This window comes from Sebastes umbrosus, chromosome 23 (genome assembly GCF_015220745.1).
Source record: "Sebastes umbrosus isolate fSebUmb1 chromosome 23, fSebUmb1.pri, whole genome shotgun sequence".
Taxonomy (NCBI): Eukaryota; Metazoa; Chordata; class Actinopteri; order Perciformes; family Sebastidae; genus Sebastes; species Sebastes umbrosus.
Window position 1 is genome coordinate 11,270,266 of NC_051291.1, and position 18,100 is coordinate 11,288,365.

Here is an 18,100-nt window from a genome sequence, read left to right on the forward strand (position 1 = left end):
CTGCAGGACAACTGGCCCCTTTAGAGCAAAGTGCAGCCACAACAAGAGCAGACTGACATTCAAAAGCACACAGCTATTTGTTCCGTGTTATGGCTCCGTTGTTCAGGGCACTGCAATCACATGAAATAAGTAGCAAGATATTAAATGTGCTTCTTGTTTCGCCTCCTTTAGAACGCACTACATTCTCAGTTAGTTCTCGTTTCTTATGCACAAAGAAAATTGAATATGTTTAATAAATGCTATGAATAAGAGAATTTTAAAGCTGCATTACTAATTCATTTTTATAGTAACAATAGATCAAATGACTATGTGTATGTGAAAGGGGTCATATGACTCTGCAGTTCCCCTTAGCTCTACTGAGCGTTTTAGCATCTGTCAGCTCATTGTTTTGGTTTTCTCGCCCGCAACTGTACTGTTTTGGTGGTTCAGTCTCACAATTCAGTTCAGTCTCCAGCACCAAACAACAGGCAGACAAAATTAGCGACCAGCTGTTGAACATAGTGGAGCATTTAGCAGCTAAAGGGCCAAATTATCCCAAAAATTGCTGGTGGAGACCAAAAACAGAGCTAAAAGAGAGTGAATATTGGACTTACATTCGCCAGGTGGCAGAAACACGACACCAAATGAATGCTTATGTTGCTCTGACTTGACTTGTCAGCCTCCCTCTTTCATTCCTTCAACCACCTTCTTGAAAAAGTCGGTGTTACGATAATTGCGCATATCCAAAAAACCTGTTGATGTCCAAGTCTTTCATAATGTTTAAAAGTAGGCGTGTTTCTCCTTCCGACCAGAAATGTGGACTTTTCTTTTGGGCATGCATCTCTGCAAACTGTCGGCTAGTTGGTTTTATGCACAACGCGCAGAGCTGAATGTAAACAGGCAAGAGGCCGTGTGTTGCCAACTGACATAAAAACCCCAATTGTGACGCATATTATCAATGTGCTGTACACATGTCCAAAGAATGCTCCTAAAACCTGAATAATATCAACATATCCCATGTCTTAATTGTTAAATGCTCCTTTCGGAATAAGTCCTAATTCAGAATATCCAAACGGAATATGATGTTTACATGACCCGTATCTAATTCAGAGTATTGTCATATTCAGAATAATAGTGGAATATTAGTGTACATGTAAACATTGTCATCGTTGTGCTTTCAGCTTGTTTCATCCTCTCTAAATTTTCTATTTTCCTTCGCTTACTGTATGAATCTTCACCAAAAACCTTGACATATTGTATCATAAGTATCACACCTTATGTCATGTTATTTTTTAACAACGCACTGTCAGACTGTATCACAGGCTATATTCCATCTAATGAATGAGGAAAGGATGCAAAGTTTTATTAGGGTAGTGAAAAGACAGCTTCACTTTTCCCTCACGCTTACAACGGTCGTTAATTAAGCCCTCAGCTGCAAATAAAGTTTTAAAATCCATCCCTGATGCACCCTGTGAAAGAACTGAGAACAGTCTGCTCCCTCTCACACACTATGGATGCCAAATATCGCATGAGCATTGCAGCACTATCAGTAACCCTCCTGTCATGTTTGGAAAGAGACATTACTAAACATTTACATAACAGAGATCAATGTTTGAAGACCCAATAGCCATTACTTTAACGTAAAGATGAAGAACGAGAGACAGTTGCAGGTAGAATAAATAGGCGTAATTAGGAGATGTGGTGCTGAGGGGGGAAAGGAAGCCGCTTTGCAGGCAGACAGAGGCAAGAAAAACCTTTCATGGCATTTATAAAGCTGTGCTCAGCCTCAAAAAGTGCAAAGGTGGAAGAAGTCCTCCGGAAAAGGTATCACTTGGGAGCTGAGAGTGTGTGTGTGTGGACTGCAGGCTCAATTTCCCCGAATGCATCGGCACTATAAATGTGTTGCAGTCTGAAGCATATGAAGCTGCACTCTCTTTTGGTTTTTGAGATTCATGAGCAAACAAGATAACAGAAGCTCAGGGATATTTTCTCCCACCCCCATTTCTGAGATCTTTACATACAAATATCTCAGTGTTCGTCTCCGATAAGTATACATCCTTTTGATGATTCACAGAAGCGAGGCCTTTGTAATGTTGCACGTCAAAGCCAGCGGGCGTGTTCGCTTCCAGGCGAGCTGCCATGCTTTGATGGGAGACATCATGTAGTGAGTGGAAACAGATGATTAAAATTCATTTCGGAGCCACAACCTATAATATGTCATTGAGGAGAGTTTGGAGTTTGAGAATTTTACATCATTACTCTGAATGGGAATTTGAATGCTCGTTCGCTCAATTAACTGAAACTGCCATGAATGTAAAACAAGTAGCTTGTACTTGGAAAACTTATCTGCTGAAATCATGTAATGTAATTTATGTGTTTCTATTCAGCGTGTCTGTTGCACCAACTCAGCAAAAACATTTCCTCCGAGACTTTTTGTAATCAATCACTTTCATCTCCATCAGCATTGGAGCGATCCGACTGATTTTACGCTGCAGTACACACTGGTTTGGTTGGAGATGTATTTGAATGGCAGCGTTTAGAAGTGCTCTTACAGAAAAGGATACTTTTTGTTTTACAGTATATTAAAGGACCAGTGTGTAGGATTTAGCAACATCTAGTGGTGTGGTTGCAAATTGCAACCAAGTGAGTAACCCTCAGCTCACTCCTCCCTTTCAAGTGCAAAACCGTGGTAACGCCGTTCTCCTCGCTCAGAGGCCATCTTTACCATAATAACACTACTTTAGGAGCAACGGAAGTCACACAGTGGCTGGCGGTACCACGGTTTTGTACTCTGCGGCTCACGTTACACACAGTTTCGTGACTTGGAATTAGCGATTGAGACCTCGTGTTTACAATGTTTACTGAGGTAATAAATCAAGTGAGAAGTAGGCTCATTTTCTCATAGACTTCTATACAATCAGACTTCTTTTTGCAACCAGAGGAGTCACCCCCTGCTGGCTATTAGAAAGAATGTAAGGCACTTCTGCATTGGCTTCAATTCTCAGACCCAGGAGGTAACCCACTGATGGAAACTGATGCCAATTGAATGCAAAGATGGCTACAGTCTCTATCTCCGTCTCTGTTTTAGTCCTTGAACAAGTTCAGTTGTGAGGTGTCTTTAAACGACACATCTTAACAGGAAAGGTCAGCTGTCTGCACTGATTCTGTCTGCCGCAGCACCGAATAGGCAGAAATCCTTGCTTTTCAGCCAGTGTGACATACAGTAATAGGCAGAAAACCTTGTTTTTCAGCCAACTTGACATACATTAACGCATGTCTTGGCACCAACTCAGGCCCCAGTAGCAATGTATTACTGCTTTTTCTGGAGACTTTTTTGTGCTGTGTATTAAGGTCAGGATCAGATTGTACCTCAATTTCCTGAGCTAAGAGATATGATTTGATCTTATTTGCTAAGAAATGTATTCATACAAAGGTGCTGCACAAATCAAGAGCGGTATTCAGCTAGAGTTTTATAAGACTATATAACAGTCAAGGCTGGTACTAAAAAACATCTTTAATACAGTAATTGAAATATTCTCTTATCGTCTCTGAGAGTCTTGACACACAATTCTCTTCCTCACATTTGCCGCTGATGTTTTCACATTTCAAAGGGATTTTGTGTTACAAGGTGTTATTGATCTTGATTTGCCTCACCTACAAAATGCATTTGAGGGCAAAATAATGAGATTTACATATTGTTTGCATGTGTAAGATAATAGTAAGCAGACTTATTTTCAGTGCCGTGTGTTTTCCATCAGACCTTCTGTTGATGCAGTACATGTCTCTGTACAGCCAGCTGTGACGGAACACCATTATTTGACTATGGAAATGAACCTTTTGAGCTCAGACGCAAGGTGGTGATTTCAATTTCCAACCATGTGAAACATAATTATAACACCTGTCTCTCTTCATTTTCTTCCAGGTGTACCAGTACATGCATGAAACCATTACAGTGAATGGCTGTCCAGAGTACCAGGCGAGGGCCACAGCCAAGGTAAGAGCTGCTTTGGAGGTCTGGATCTCTACATCAGTTGTTATTTGCAATAAAAACATTAAATTATGACTGTAACTAATGAGCGGCGAAGTATCTGTTAATCACATCACCCGGTGATGATATCATTCTCATCTTGTCTTCTGGCCAAAGCAGAATGAGATGAGCAAAGTATGTCCTACTTTGCTAACGGGCCTCATTAAGAGTGTGTGTGTAATCAAGCAGCAAAACATGAGAGTCACAGTTTTGTAGGAAAGGATAAATATCACATGCAAAAGCTCTATCTCAAGTGTCTTTTTGCTACTATATGCCTACAACAGTTTCATTATTGATCTTTATGACACAAAAAGCTAAAAGTGATCATCTTGGTTTTCTGCAACCAGAAGTGCCACGAGAGGGTGGAGCTAAGTACAACCGAAGACATATTTAGGCGACCAAAAATGTTATAATTAACTTTCATGAACTGAAAACACATTGTGCATGTGTTAAACTTCTAAGACGAAAACACAGACAACTCTCAGACCGGACAACGCCGTGGTAGCGACCTGTCAATCACAAGGTAGCCACGCCCTAAAGCATCCCCTGCTTTATGGTCTATTTGACTCTAAATGGGACCATAATTTACTAAATGAACATCATGCTGTGTTGAAGAAGACTTGAAACTAGCGATTGAGACCATAAACTCATGTTTACAATGTTTACTGAGGTAATAAATCAAGTGAGAAGTAGGCTCATTTTCTCATAGACTTCTATACAATCAGACTTAATTTTGCAACCAGAGGAGTCGCCCCCTGCTGGCTGTTAGAAAGAATACAAGTTTAAGGCACTTCAGCATTGGCTTCACTTTTCAGACCACTAATCTGGGAAATGGGGAGCAGGTGAGGAAGTGGACGGAGATGGTCAGGTTTTGGGGGGTTACTGCAGGACAGGAGGAAGTAGCTGGGTCTGTGATGAATAATTAGGATTTGGCCGGCAGCTATGCCAAGATCTGTGCCTTCTCAGAGGGTTAGGAGGGTCATACAATTTGAATCAAACTCAAGTTGATTCTTTTATTTTATTCTTGCATTATAGAATGTTCTTTGTTTAGATAAAGTTTCCGGTTCTTTATGGTTTGGGAGAAATAGCACAACTCACAAGGTCAAACTTGTAATCAATACTGGCATCAAAAGCAGACTTTTTTCCCCCAGATGAAAGACAGACAGCATTTTACTGAATGTGCTTGGAATTAAATATTTTTCCTTTAATATGAATTTCCAGCTCTTTAGTCTCGTTTCAACAATTTTGAGTTACTAAATGTCTTCGATTTGAGCTGTAAAGCTTCCTTTAATTCCACATAAAGTTCATCCTGAATCATCAGATTAGCAGCCACTTGATTCCCATCTTTACTCTGCCTTACTCCTATTAGGCACACATTTTGTTCGTTAGCAACTCTACTCGACCTGGATGAAAAATTACTCTGTAAAACAATATAAAAAGCAAGCTTTCAGCGTACAAATCAGACAAAGATAAACTATGTCAAAATTCACTTTTCAGGTTTTGATATATAATCGTGATTTACTGAGATGTTTTTTAGATGACAGCTCATATCTGTTCATTGATTTAAACTCATATCAGCTGTCCATCATTGAAAAAGCTCTTTCACTCGACTGTTTAATATTTCAGGGAGACGTTTTTTTTGTTGTCTTTTGTTTAAAAATAATCACAGTCGTGTCACAGGTGAAGGACAGAATCAGAGACATTTCCTGGTGCAGTGTGAATAAGCAAATGTCGGTATACAAAAGAGACACTTGAGCAGGACTTGTCATCAGCACCTTGCCTCAGGCCTTTATGAGAGAAAACAAAGCGGGCCGGCTTGTCTGATTTCATGTGGACGAGAGGAGGAGACGAGATGAGAGCACCTCTCTGTCCTTCAGTTGTTCAGTGTCCAGCTGGGTCCGAGCCTCTTCGGTACATCACAGTGCTGGGAGAGTGGGTGGGTGGCGGATATGAACAGAAAGGGATGATGAATGCAGAGAGAGATCGTACGAGGCTTCAAAATGAGAAGTGCTTTATTCTCTTTTGTTGCCTCCTGGTTAGATGGAAAGATAATTTATTGTCTTCCATTAGAGGAAATTTGTTTCCACAGCCTGCACACACAGTAGTGCAGAGTCTGGTGAATTGCAATTGAACACCTGGTTAAAAGAATAGTTCAACATATTGATGAACACATTTATTGGCTTTCTTGCTGAAAGTTAGATGAGGAGATTGATGCCTAATTAGCATAAAGGCTGAGAGCAGGGGCTTCTTGTTTAATTAGGTTTTTTTTAGTCTCTTTTTTATGAAAAGATCCAATTGTGTCTGTGCATTAAATATGGAAGTTGAGCAAGGACATAGACTGTATATAAAGATTGACGACATGACAGCTCCCCAAAAGTGAAGCCAAAACATCTCGATCGCCCCCTGGTGGCTGGCTGCGGTATAGGTCATTAAGCCACGCCCCCCTTCATGTTAATGGGTGGGACATTGATCAAACTAAAAAGTCAAAGTACATGTCAAATACATTTTTCCCGAAGATGGTTTCTGTCATTTAAGGTAGTTTTTATCATGCTGCTGTATGTTCAAGTGTTAATTTGTCTGATAAGTTTGATTTTAATTAGTTATTTGATGCTATAAAAAGGGGGTGAGACGTCATGATTGGCAGCTGCGAGTCTCTCTTGCTGACAAACTGCTGCCGTGATCGGCTCGTGATTGGTTCGGGCGGGTGACCTCAATACCGCAGAGACAGCTAGCACTCTCTAAAGTTCAAAAATACACCTTTCAGCACCTCTAAAGCTCACTAACTAAGACATCTTCTTTGTTCAGTCTGTCAACCGTTTTGAAGGTTATCAGCCGATTGAATGGGCGTTATCAGTGGTTATCACTTCAATACTAATGCATCAGACGGGCCAAACTGCACCTACCATGTTGTGAAATTGAAACTTTAGGCAACAAAACTACTTGGTTAAGTTTAGGAAAAAGATCATGGTTTGGGTTAAAGTAATAACGTAAATTATGTATCAAAAGTACGGTAAAGTACTGGAAGTCAACGTTGACTTTTGGTTTCACGCAGGACACGAATGGTGGTCTCCTGGTTGAAAGTCCTGTGTTTGTTTGACCGACCGCCACCCCATGCAGACTTTGTCGCCCTTTATACTATGTCACCTGACTTTTTCCTTTGCTCCCCTCATAATTACTGCAACCACTAGAGGTCGGCGTCGTCTTCTTGTATTCGTATCGGTGATCAACCATGTCAATAGTGGATAACGGCCTTCTGAACCTACTAGTAGGTGTAGCGGGCCCCTTCTAACCCATATCTATGAGACTGATAACCACTTATAACATTCGAAGCAGGTGAGTCTGTACAAAATGTAAAAAACAGCAAGTTTGTTGTGGGATTAACAAATTAAACCTTGTGAGTATTGGAGGTGTATTTTTGTACTTTGGACAGAGCTAGACTAGCTGTTTCCCCATTTCCAGTCTTTATGCTAAGCTAAGCTAATTGTCGGTTGGCTCTGGCTCCATTATTCATGCGCAAAAATGAGAGTGGTATCAATATTCTCATTTCACTCTTTGCAAAAAAAAGCGAACAATTGTATTTCCCATGTGCTAAACTGTTCCTTTAAAAAGATGCAAAAAATTAGAAACTTAAAAAAAAAAAGAAAGATTTGCAATCTTATTTATTTCTTCCAATTACATATCTGTTGCTGCATTTGGAATATCTCCTGTCATTTGTCAAGTGAGTACCATTGATCTAAAATATAACATCTTTATTAATGAGTAGAGTGATTTCACCCTACAAAGAAACTGTGATGATTAAGCATGGGGGAAAAAAGAAGCCCCAAGCAACCAAGAAGACATGATTTAAGCAGCTTTAAAACTCCTTCCTACTTTTCTCTCTATGCTCCAAAACTTTGAGAAGTTGCTGCTCCTAAATCTGTATTAAAATGGCACATCCACTGGGCAATTAAGCACACGGCTAATGGCCTGAGCTGGTTTAGCTGCAGGGACACTCTCGACTGGGAGCACTGGATGTTTTTTAAAGTTGTTTTACTCTCTAGAGAGATATTCACTAAGTCAGGCCACGGTGGCCATTGCATTCAATCAGTATCACACATCTGCGAGGAAAAAATATTCTGCTCATCTGCCTCTCGAGCGCTTTAGTTAGCGTGACGGTGAATCTCCTGACAGTTGAGATTTGTGTTTCACCTGAACAACTCGATTCTCTTTGATTGCTTCATTAATTAAATCAATTCCGCCTCTAATTCCTGGCTCCAGGCCCTTATTACTGATCTTAATGGAGACAGGGACTATCAGGGCTGTATGGGCTCCAGAGGAAATAATGGGAGGTGATGATCAAGTGACTTTGGATATATCAAGTCATACTTACACTGTACAGTGTTGTTAGCGAGGAAGTGTCCTCTTCATTTGAAATGCCTCCTGTGTTTGAGAGGCGCCGGCCATCTGCCAGATTGCTTTTTTGTTCGCAGAAAGTCTAGATAAACTCGCGAAGGTCGATGTGCTGAGAGGCCTGGGAGGCGACGGCGTGCATGCTGAGGAGCTGCCTTTGAGCTTCACAATGGGACACGGAGGGAGGGAGAGGGGAAGTTGGGGACTGTTAAGCGACCCCAGTTTGCAGACATAACACGTTTGTACTACATGCAAGAAACTGCATTGGTTTTTGCCGCAAACTGCATGTGATTATCATAAAGTGGGCATGTCTGTAAAGGGGAGACTTGTGGGTACCCATAGAACCCATTTTCATTCACATATCTTGAGGTCAAAGGTCAAGGGACCCCTTTGAAAATGGCCATGCCAGTTTTTCCTCGCCAAAATTTAGCGTAAGCTTGGAGCGTTATTTAGCCTCACGACAAGCTAGTTTAAATATGCAAATGAGGCATTATCTAATACAAACTTTGGGTGAATTTGGGAGAAATCTACAGACGCAAATAAACAATGTAGTAAAATAAACACCTAAATGTGTATTTTGGATGTTTTCTTTCCACTAGTCTGAAAGAAGACATATTATGGAAGCAAAATAGCCCAAAAAACTATGTTTTTGCCTGTAGTATCTCACCTTTAAAGCTATAATCGTTCAGTAAAACCATCAGGTAAAGCAGAATTAACTTGATAACACCCTCAGTGTGAACCGTCAAAATTTAGCGTAGATTCATAGCATTATTTAGCCTCCTTCCTGACAAACTAGCATGACATTGTAGGTACCAATGGATTCCTCTGTTTTTTTAGTTTCATGTGATATCAGTATATTCCCAACACCTTGAAAACCGAGCCCGCTACAACCTGTGAAAGATAGAATAGCGGCCGGGCTCGCCGGCGGTCCGGCGGAGTTTTAAGGGGTTAAAACAGACAGCGGGAGAGGAAAGAGAAATGAGCAAAACAGTTTGAGCAGAAATGAATGTGAATATAAAGATGCATATGAATATGGAAGAGAGAGCAGAGGCTGCCTGGAGGGAGCGTCAAAGACCTCAAAGTGCCAAGATACTCGCCCGCTGCTGGGGAATTTGGTTACACATCTGCAAAAGCTTCTGACAGAACCTCCCGTCCTTCTACTTTTTTAATCCTCCCCTTTCTCGATCTACCTCACAGATGACGCCGACTTGACAGCGAGGCCCCCGTGGCAATGCATCTGTGGATCAGTGGGCAAGGGGTGTCTCTTCCTCTGTTCGTCTGCCATTAGCTTTCCCAGCCTCGGCTAACAAGCGCCCGGGTGCTTTGTTCTGAACGAACAAGGAGCAAAGGAGCTCGCGGTTTCAAAGAAACCCCACAGCCAGCGATAGAACATCCACCAGCTGGTAGCGATACAGAGGGTGAAAGTTGTCTGGCTGCTCCTCCAGTGTGAACTTGGATGTGTTAATCCATGTGCTTAGAGAGCCAGAGAACTTCTCATGTGTAGCCTAAATCCCCGGCCCTGACTAAATCCGAACGCTTTGTTATAGCTGTCCTCCCTGAAATGAGAACTTGCAGCAGAGGTTCACATTATAAAACCACCTTCACGGTCATTTTGTCGTACTTTTTCAAATTGGTTTCCTCCTCTGCATTCATTGTGAGTGTAAAGACGACTAGAAGCTGGAGTGCAGACTTCAAGACTTTTGCTCAAACAACAAGACATCAACTGCTGTCGTGTTGATGTGGGGCTTTGGTTAGTGTTGGCCCTTCTCAAAAGTTGGACTACGTTTCCCATAAAGCCCGTTGTCTCAAGTAATGATGAAGTAGCAGCAGGGGGGTGTACGAGAAGCTGCGGTCAAGTCGGACAGTTTCCAGCAGTCTTCAGAGAATTTACAGGAAGTCATAGAAATAGTTACATCCTACTTGTAGTTTGCAGACCACGTTCGGACTTATTTATATTCGATTGTAAATATATATATATATATGTATATATATATATATATGGAAATGTGCGTGTATTTGGCATTGGATTATATCCTTTATTCTTTTTATGTCCGCCTTGTAAAGCACATTATAATTGCTCATTTTGATAAGTGCTTATAAATAACCTTTATTATTATTATCAACCAAACAAGCTGTGTTAACAGATGATACCTTCATTGCACAACATGAGACTAATAGCCTACAATCTAGCGTTAAATATTACAATTATACAGAATTAAGATTTTCTACAAAACATGGCGTTTTGTTGTGAAAACTAAGAGCCAATCAGTTCTGTGATCAGGTGACAGCCAGGCGTTTCCCATTATGCCCTGGGTCTTTCAATCGGTGGAGAGTCTCGTGGGGGTTATCATCACCTACATGTGCATGATGTCAGAGCAAGTCGGGATCAAGTTGGACACAAATCTAACCGGCATGCGTTGTGCGGCGATGGCCGGTGATCGATTCTGTGCAGGCTTGGCTCATTTCGAACGAGCCTTGTGTTTTTTTGTGTTGTTTTTTTAAGCTCTTGCTTTTCTCAAAGATGATAAATGCATTTGAGCATTGAAGTTCACTCTTGACCTTTTGGAATAGCATTTGCAACAAAAGCTGAAAGGTCCACAAACTTTTGGAGCTTTCAAACACATCTAATGGTCTTCATGATAAATGCCTCCGGGGTCTGAAAAGTGAAGCCAATGCTGAAGTGCCTTAAACTTGCATTCTTTCTAACAGCCAGCAGGGGGCGACTCCTCTGGTTGCAAAAAGAAGTCTGATTGAATAGAAGTCTATGAGAAAATGAGCCTACTTCTCACTTGATTTATTACCTCAGTAAACATGAGTTCATAGTCTCAATCGCTAGTTTCAAGTCTTTTTCAATACAGCATGATGTTCATTTAGTAAATTATGGAGTCATATAGACCATAAAGCAGGGTATGCTTTAGGGCGTGGCTACCTTGTGATTGACAGGTCGCTACCACAGCGTTTCACAGTGTGTTTTCAGTTCATGAAAGTTAGTTGTGACATTTTTGGATGCCTAAAAATTTCTTATTCAGCATTTGGTTGTAGCTCCACCGTCTCGTGTCACTTCTGGTTGCAAAAAAACAAGATTGCGACGACCAAAATGCCAAACTTGAGGCTTCAAAACCATAATCCACTAACCAATGGGTGACGTCACACTGACTACATTCACTTCTTTGCACACCTCCCTACAAGCTCTACTAATCAAACGTTTTAGGATGCAGAAGGTTAAGTTCAGATTTGAGCCCGTGGTTACGTTCAAGCACTTTTACTGAAGGAGGCAGGTAATGTGCACTCAGGGAACAAAATTACCCATTTACTTCGCACTCTTCTTTTGCTTGAAAAACATACATTTCCTGTTCAATTCAAGTCAATGTTACACATTGAGTATACTGTATGATGTTTAAAAAATAGATATGTACATACATATTTCATTTCAGGGTTTTTGGGATAGTTAGTAGTAAGCTGATAAGTAAGAAGTCCCATCTCGCGTCTCTTCTTTCAGGCAACAGTTGCAGCCTTCGCCGCCAGCGAAGGTCACTCCCACCCGCGAGTCGTGGAGCTCCCCAAGACGGAGGAAGGGCTGGGCTTCAACGTGATGGGCGGCAAGGAGCAGAACTCGCCCATCTACATCTCCCGCATCATCCCCGGAGGCGTGGCCGAGAGGCACGGCGGCCTAAAGCGAGGCGATCAGCTCCTGTCCGTCAATGGCGTGGTAGGTCCGGTGTATTGTGGAGAGAGGCTCGATATATGGTTTGGAGGGAGAGTGCAGACTTTTCTGATCTTATTTATTATTTAGGGCCTGCTTTCAAAGATATATATCTTCAACTGAAATATTTAACTTCTCACAAAAAGGAGCAGTGTTTAATTTCCAGTTTGATATGTGAGTAAACAGTCAGGGGAGCGTTTGAGATCAAAGTGCATCAAATGTCTGGAGTAAAGAGCAAGAAATACTTCTCCGACCGCGAGAGAGACTTGAATAACACCGACTCATGCTCGTTTTCACATCATATCACAGGGTATTAAAAATGTTGGAAATATTATTTTTCCTCCTTAGAGGAGTTACTATTTTTTAAGGATATATTCAAATCAGAATCCTTTAAACTCCCCTCTCCCTCTCTGTGTCTGTAAACCCCCTGCAGAGCGTGGAAGGCGAGCACCACGAGAAAGCGGTGGAGCTGCTGAAGGCGGCCAAGGACAGCGTGAAGCTGGTGGTCCGCTACACCCCCAAAGTGCTGGAGGAGATGGAGGCTCGCTTTGAGAAGCTCCGTACGGCCCGGCGGCGCCAGCAGCAGCAGATCCTCATGCAGCAGCAGCAACAGCAGAACGTGGCCTCTCAGCAGAACCACATGTCGTAGGTGAGGCGATTCATTGCTTTAAGGGTGATGGGTGGGGGAGGGGACGCCAGGAGCACAAGGTAAGGCACCGCCAGAGAATGATGAATGACTAGTCCAGTCCCAAGTTGGAAGCAAATGTCGATGCTACTATGAGGAACTTTCATTTTGTGTTGATTTTGGCAGCCCCCCAACCAGACTCCCTTTAGAAAACCTCTCATTTCACTGCAGCAGAGGCATGACAGTCTGCCACGAGCAGTTCTGGTTCTGGTTCTCCCGTGCCTCCCTTCCCTCCAGCAGACCCAGCAATACGGCCTCGGCTTCCAACAGCGTGGTGTTGTGTGCTGGCTCCCAGCGGGGATCGGCGGTGCTCTCCAAGGAAGGAAGCACTGAAGCCAGATCTGGGTCTGTCCATGGTGGGCTGGTCACTGCCAGAGGCTCCGCTGGAGTCTGAGCTGAAGGAGTTTCTAGTAAACCTGCGTGCCATAAATCATTTTGTCTGATTTCGCAGGGGAATCGGACCCGATAGACATTAAGAATAACTTGAATCAGTATTTAATTGAGGCTGTTTCATAAAAGTTCCTTGTAGTAACTTTAAGTATTATGTAAAATACTCGATCATTTCAGAAATGCAACGCTACTCACATAGGTTTATGCTAAATATGAAGCTACAGTCGGTTAGTTGAGTGCAGCATAAAGACTGAAAACGAAAGAAAACAGACGTCTATGATCTTTTTTCAATAGCTAAACTTTGTCTTTTGGACTGAGACAGCAGCACACACGGCGCCCGGCCCGCTGTGTGTATTTGTACTTTGTACTTATTAATAGATCCTACAGAACAAGCTATAGATTATGGATTTATGAGGGCATGGAGAGAAAGGTTGAACTAAGACACAACACAGACCAGGCGTGAACTTTTCATGTCAACACACATGAAGCAGATGGATCCTTTTTTTTTCACGTAGTCTTTTCCTCGGACAGACGACAGACGCACTCCAAGTCCTGATTTTTCCATCAGTGTTTAAAAGAAATTCAGTCAATGACGGAAAATATTCGGTAGACGCGAGAGCGGTATCAATCTTCTCATCAAACTCTCGGAAAGAAAGCGAATATGCGTATTTCCTACAAAGTCAAACAACTCCTTTAACAACTATATTACCCACAACCCCTAATATGATGAATTATTCATAGCTTCACATATTAATTTCTGCTCTTTAGCTGTTTTTTAAAATAATAACTCATCAAAGTGCATGTTGATGATGAGCACAGATTCTTTGAGCTTCAACAAGGATTTTTCTTTTTCATTTGACATAGTTTTGGATCTGAATTATGCTATTTTAGGAGGGGATAGAGGATGCAGATATCCGCGTACAGTCTTACCTTTTATCATTTTCCTCATGAGCGTGTACAAAGCCTCGGACTTAGACCTCGCAGCTGTTCCAGCTTCAAGGTGACCGGACTGTTTCTGTCAGAAAATCCTGCAGGCAGACATATTAGCATATTTTAAATCTTCCTCAGGAAGCACGCATTTTTATACTGTATTGTTTTTATTTATTTATTTACTTCATTTCTTTGTTTTAACTTTATCAAACGTCGCATAAAACAGTCTTTCCTGAGTGTTGCTGAAAGTGTCAAAAGTAACACATTTTGCAAGCGTACAGCAGAGGAATATAGAAACAGGCTCAACTCTCTTTTTGAGTTTTATTCGCCACGCTCTGCTCTGCTCTGCTCTGCTCAGCTCGGCTCTGCTCTGCTCGGCTTTGCTTTGCATTGCGACCACTTTTATTGGCTCGTGCGCAGGTAGCAGACATTTACATCCCGGCACAAAGCCTAACACCTCCCTGGTAGCCTATATTTCGCAAACCCAGCAGTCGGTATCCTCTTTGCAAACTTTCCTGCTTCTGCTTGCCAGTGAATCTGTAGTAAAAGCTGTAAATTATTCAAGCTGAAACCGATTACATCTGTGGCTCATGCTCTGCAGGTACATGGACAAGAAGTAGATACAGCCTGCAGTGATGTTACTTGGAAGATACAGCTGGATGGGGGGGGGGTCTGCATCTGCTTTAAACTATATTTTTATAGCCCAAATTTAGAACAAAGCTCCGCACTTCCAGTCAAACTAAACTTCCACTGTGTGAAAATAGCAAAACGTAAAAAAAGCAAAACTTTCCAGACACTAATCACACCATTAAGCTGAATCATACCATGCTACGCTTTTTTTCTGCCCAGGCTTCCTCGAATTATTTAAGCGTTTTCCCCGGCGTATTGGAGGCGGGCATGTGTCCAAGATCTCTGTGTCAGTGCCCGTTTGATGCTAAATCCCCCAAGCGTATCTCTTGTCTTGCACTTGGCACGGCGCAGCTTGGGAAGGTATTTGGGAGCTTGTAACAGCGTGTTATGGTGGAGCCACAGACGGGGAACTGAGCAGGGATCATGTTTTAAGCAATGCCGGCACGCTGACCGCAGAGATTTGCTCTGGCGGCCAAGAGGCTGCTGACCAAGTGACACGCACAAGTGGACAAGAATGCACCATAAGCCACTGATTTAAGTGGCATTCATTCATGTGTCTCTGCCTTTCTTTCTCTGACCTCCACACGCAAATGACTACATTACACAACTAGCTGGAGTGAGATGTATATGCAACCTTTAGTGACTAAACACATCCACTAGACCCTACATACATTTTCACAATAAGTTTTGAGTTAACTTAAGTTTTTGGTTTCACTAGCATCAGTTTGTCTTGTCTTCATAAACTGGAAAATATATCACACCATTTTTATTTACAGCCAGTCATCGTATCCTCATACAACGGTTTGTAGAATTTCTTACGAAAAGTTATTCCTAATTATTTGAGCGTTTTCCTACAAATGTCCTGCAACATGTGACACACGTGTCAATTTCTACTCCAGTCTTTTCAAAATAGACTTCCGTCTTCACAGGAAACTACTTGGTTAGGTTGAGGCAACAAAACTACTTAGTTCGGTTTAGGAAAAGATCGTTGTTTGGGTTAAAATAACACCGGAAGTGGCGTAACTTAAGTACAAAAGTTGCATGACAAATAAATCAACGTTGACTTTTGGTTTCAGACGGGACACGAGCAGCGATTTTGTGGGATATCTATACGAATTACACTGCATTACTATTCGTAGGTGTATGAGAACAGCCTGAGTGGGTATAACTCTGCGTTGTGTTGTATTGCGGTTACCAGGGTTTGTCTTTAAGCAATTTATTGCAAGGCACTAGAATAACCACGATTGTAATTGTAGCCAAAAAACGAAACATTCACAGGGTCTCTCTGCATAAATGTTCTCTGTGCCTACATGTGTGACACAAAGCCAACATTGTCACTGCACAACACAGCAGGCCGGCCATGCACAGGCCTCCACAAACTTCTCTTCTAAGTAGCAGATTCATATGAAAATCAATAAAACTTTAGATCTAAAATGTACTGTAAAAACATGAATGCACTTTACACTTGTTTTAAAGTAACTTGACATCACATATGGTAAAACAAATACTGAAAGTAAACACTACTAACACACCAGACTCTAGCCTTGAAAAACTTCTCCCCTAATTAACAGATTAATATGAAAATACATCAAACTTAACAATAACTTTACGTCAGATTTATAGCAAAAACAATGAAAGTAAACAGAGCTAAGAACATGCTTACCTTCCCAGGGAGGAAATGTCAAAGAGGAAGTAAAGTTACAGGAAGTGCTACACATACAGTTAATAAAATAAAACAGATTTATATTCTTCCTGTTGAAACAACTGTTGAAAGTATATGAATTCTACCTGAAAATATGTATTTTCTCTCATAAAAACATATGAGCAACACTTGATTTGAAGTATAAGAAAAGTAGGAACACCAGATACCCTTCAAAATAAAAGTCTGTCATCTCTATGTGGTGTGCTATGTCTTTTATTTTAAGGAATAATGTTGTGGCTTCCTTGTATTCGGCATGACATTTGGATAGCATGATGGCACAAGACTGCCTTAAAAACAGATTTGTTATGCCAAAAGCGTGAAAGTTGAAGCTTTAAAACTGGTATTAGAATTAATTAATCGCAAATTAATTACACATCTGTTCAAAATGTACCCTAAAGGGAGATTTTTTCAAGCATTTGTACTGCATTTAGCATAAAATATATGCTCAAATCATAACATGGCAAACTGCAGCCCAGCAGGCAACAACAGCTGTCAGTGTGTCGGTGTGCTGACTTGACTATGACTTGCCCCACACTGCATGTGATTATCATAAAGTGGGCATGTCTGTAAAGGGGAGACTCGTGGGTACCCATAGAACCCATTTTCATAAAAGCTATATTCGTTCAGTAAAACCATCAGGTAAAGCAGAATAAGCTTGATAACACTCTCAGTGTGAACCGTCTGCGATCTCAGAGGCATCGCTCTCAGCTTGTCTCTCTTCTTTTTTAATGATCTGCAGGTTGTTCCAAAAGAAGAAGAAGTGAAGGAGAGCGAAGAGGTGGATCTAAAAAAGACCATCTGTTTTTGCGTTGAGGATCCCAAAGGAAGCTCTCCGTCGCGGAGGAAAAACCATCAAGTAGAAGACTCTTTTACTTCCTCTCTCCCTTCCAGTTTACCACCGATTACTGAGCAAATACAAAGAGAGCCGTTCGTCCTGAAACTGGTGCTTTGAAAAACAAGAGCGAGGGAGGCTGGCATCGAAAGTCGTCCATTTTAACTTTGTATTCCCTTTTATAAGTTTGTTCTCCCCGAGTCTTACTGGAACTCCCTCTCTTGTGTTTGTTGTTTTGTTTACAGTCATCCACTTTTGATTGCTTCCCAACATCCATTCTTACACCGTGGCACCTTTATGCCATTTCGCCATAGATATCATTTGTACAGTGGTGTTTCTATTCTTCGACTGGTGCTCGTGTCTCCGTATGAATGACCATCGGTTTCTTTTTTTGTGTCCCGTTTTGGATAAACGTGAACTCTTTTTTACCTTCTATATTGTAGCAGGACAGATTTTGTATCTTGTAGGTTTAGCAATAACACACATCCTTCAGTTTTTACACTCAAATTCCCGATCGGTTACATGCATATATATATACAGAGTTTATGGGATAGGTGCACATGTGAATCGTTATAAAGCAAAACTGGGTCTTATAAGGCAGCTTCTGTGTCCAAATCTATCCTCCGTGCCATTTAAAGAGATTACTGATTTACAGGTGGCATGGATAATTAATGTGCAATAACTGCAGACGTTGTAAGCTACTCCCAACTGAGATTTATCTAGAAAAATATATGTTACCGAGAGATTTTAACGAGGTTCAAATCAATCCTCGCAAAATGTTAACTGTGTCCGCGACCAACAGAATGTCACCAGTTTTCATTAAGGCAGAATTA

At 41.5% G+C, this 18,100-nt stretch overlaps 1 protein-coding gene across 2 annotated transcripts in view; it reads left to right on the forward strand.

Moving 5' to 3' along the window:
- Positions 1 to 17,345, forward strand: part of lin7a (lin-7 homolog A (C. elegans)) — a 40,418-nt gene extending 23,073 nt beyond the window's left edge. Inside the window, exons 3-6 of one of the 2 annotated variants that reach the window (XM_037760007.1) lie at positions 3,902 to 3,973; positions 11,895 to 12,104; positions 12,532 to 12,743; positions 17,175 to 17,345. In XM_037760007.1, the coding sequence (XP_037615935.1) occupies positions 3,902 to 3,973; positions 11,895 to 12,104; positions 12,532 to 12,743; positions 17,175 to 17,199 (519 nt within the window). In that variant the 3' untranslated portion in view covers positions 17,200 to 17,345. Of the gene's footprint in view, positions 1 to 3,901; positions 3,974 to 11,894; positions 12,105 to 12,531; positions 12,748 to 17,174 lie in introns of both variants that reach the window. The other variant, XM_037760008.1, reaches the window with a different exon arrangement.
- The last annotated feature ends 755 nt before the right edge of the window (positions 17,346 to 18,100 follow it).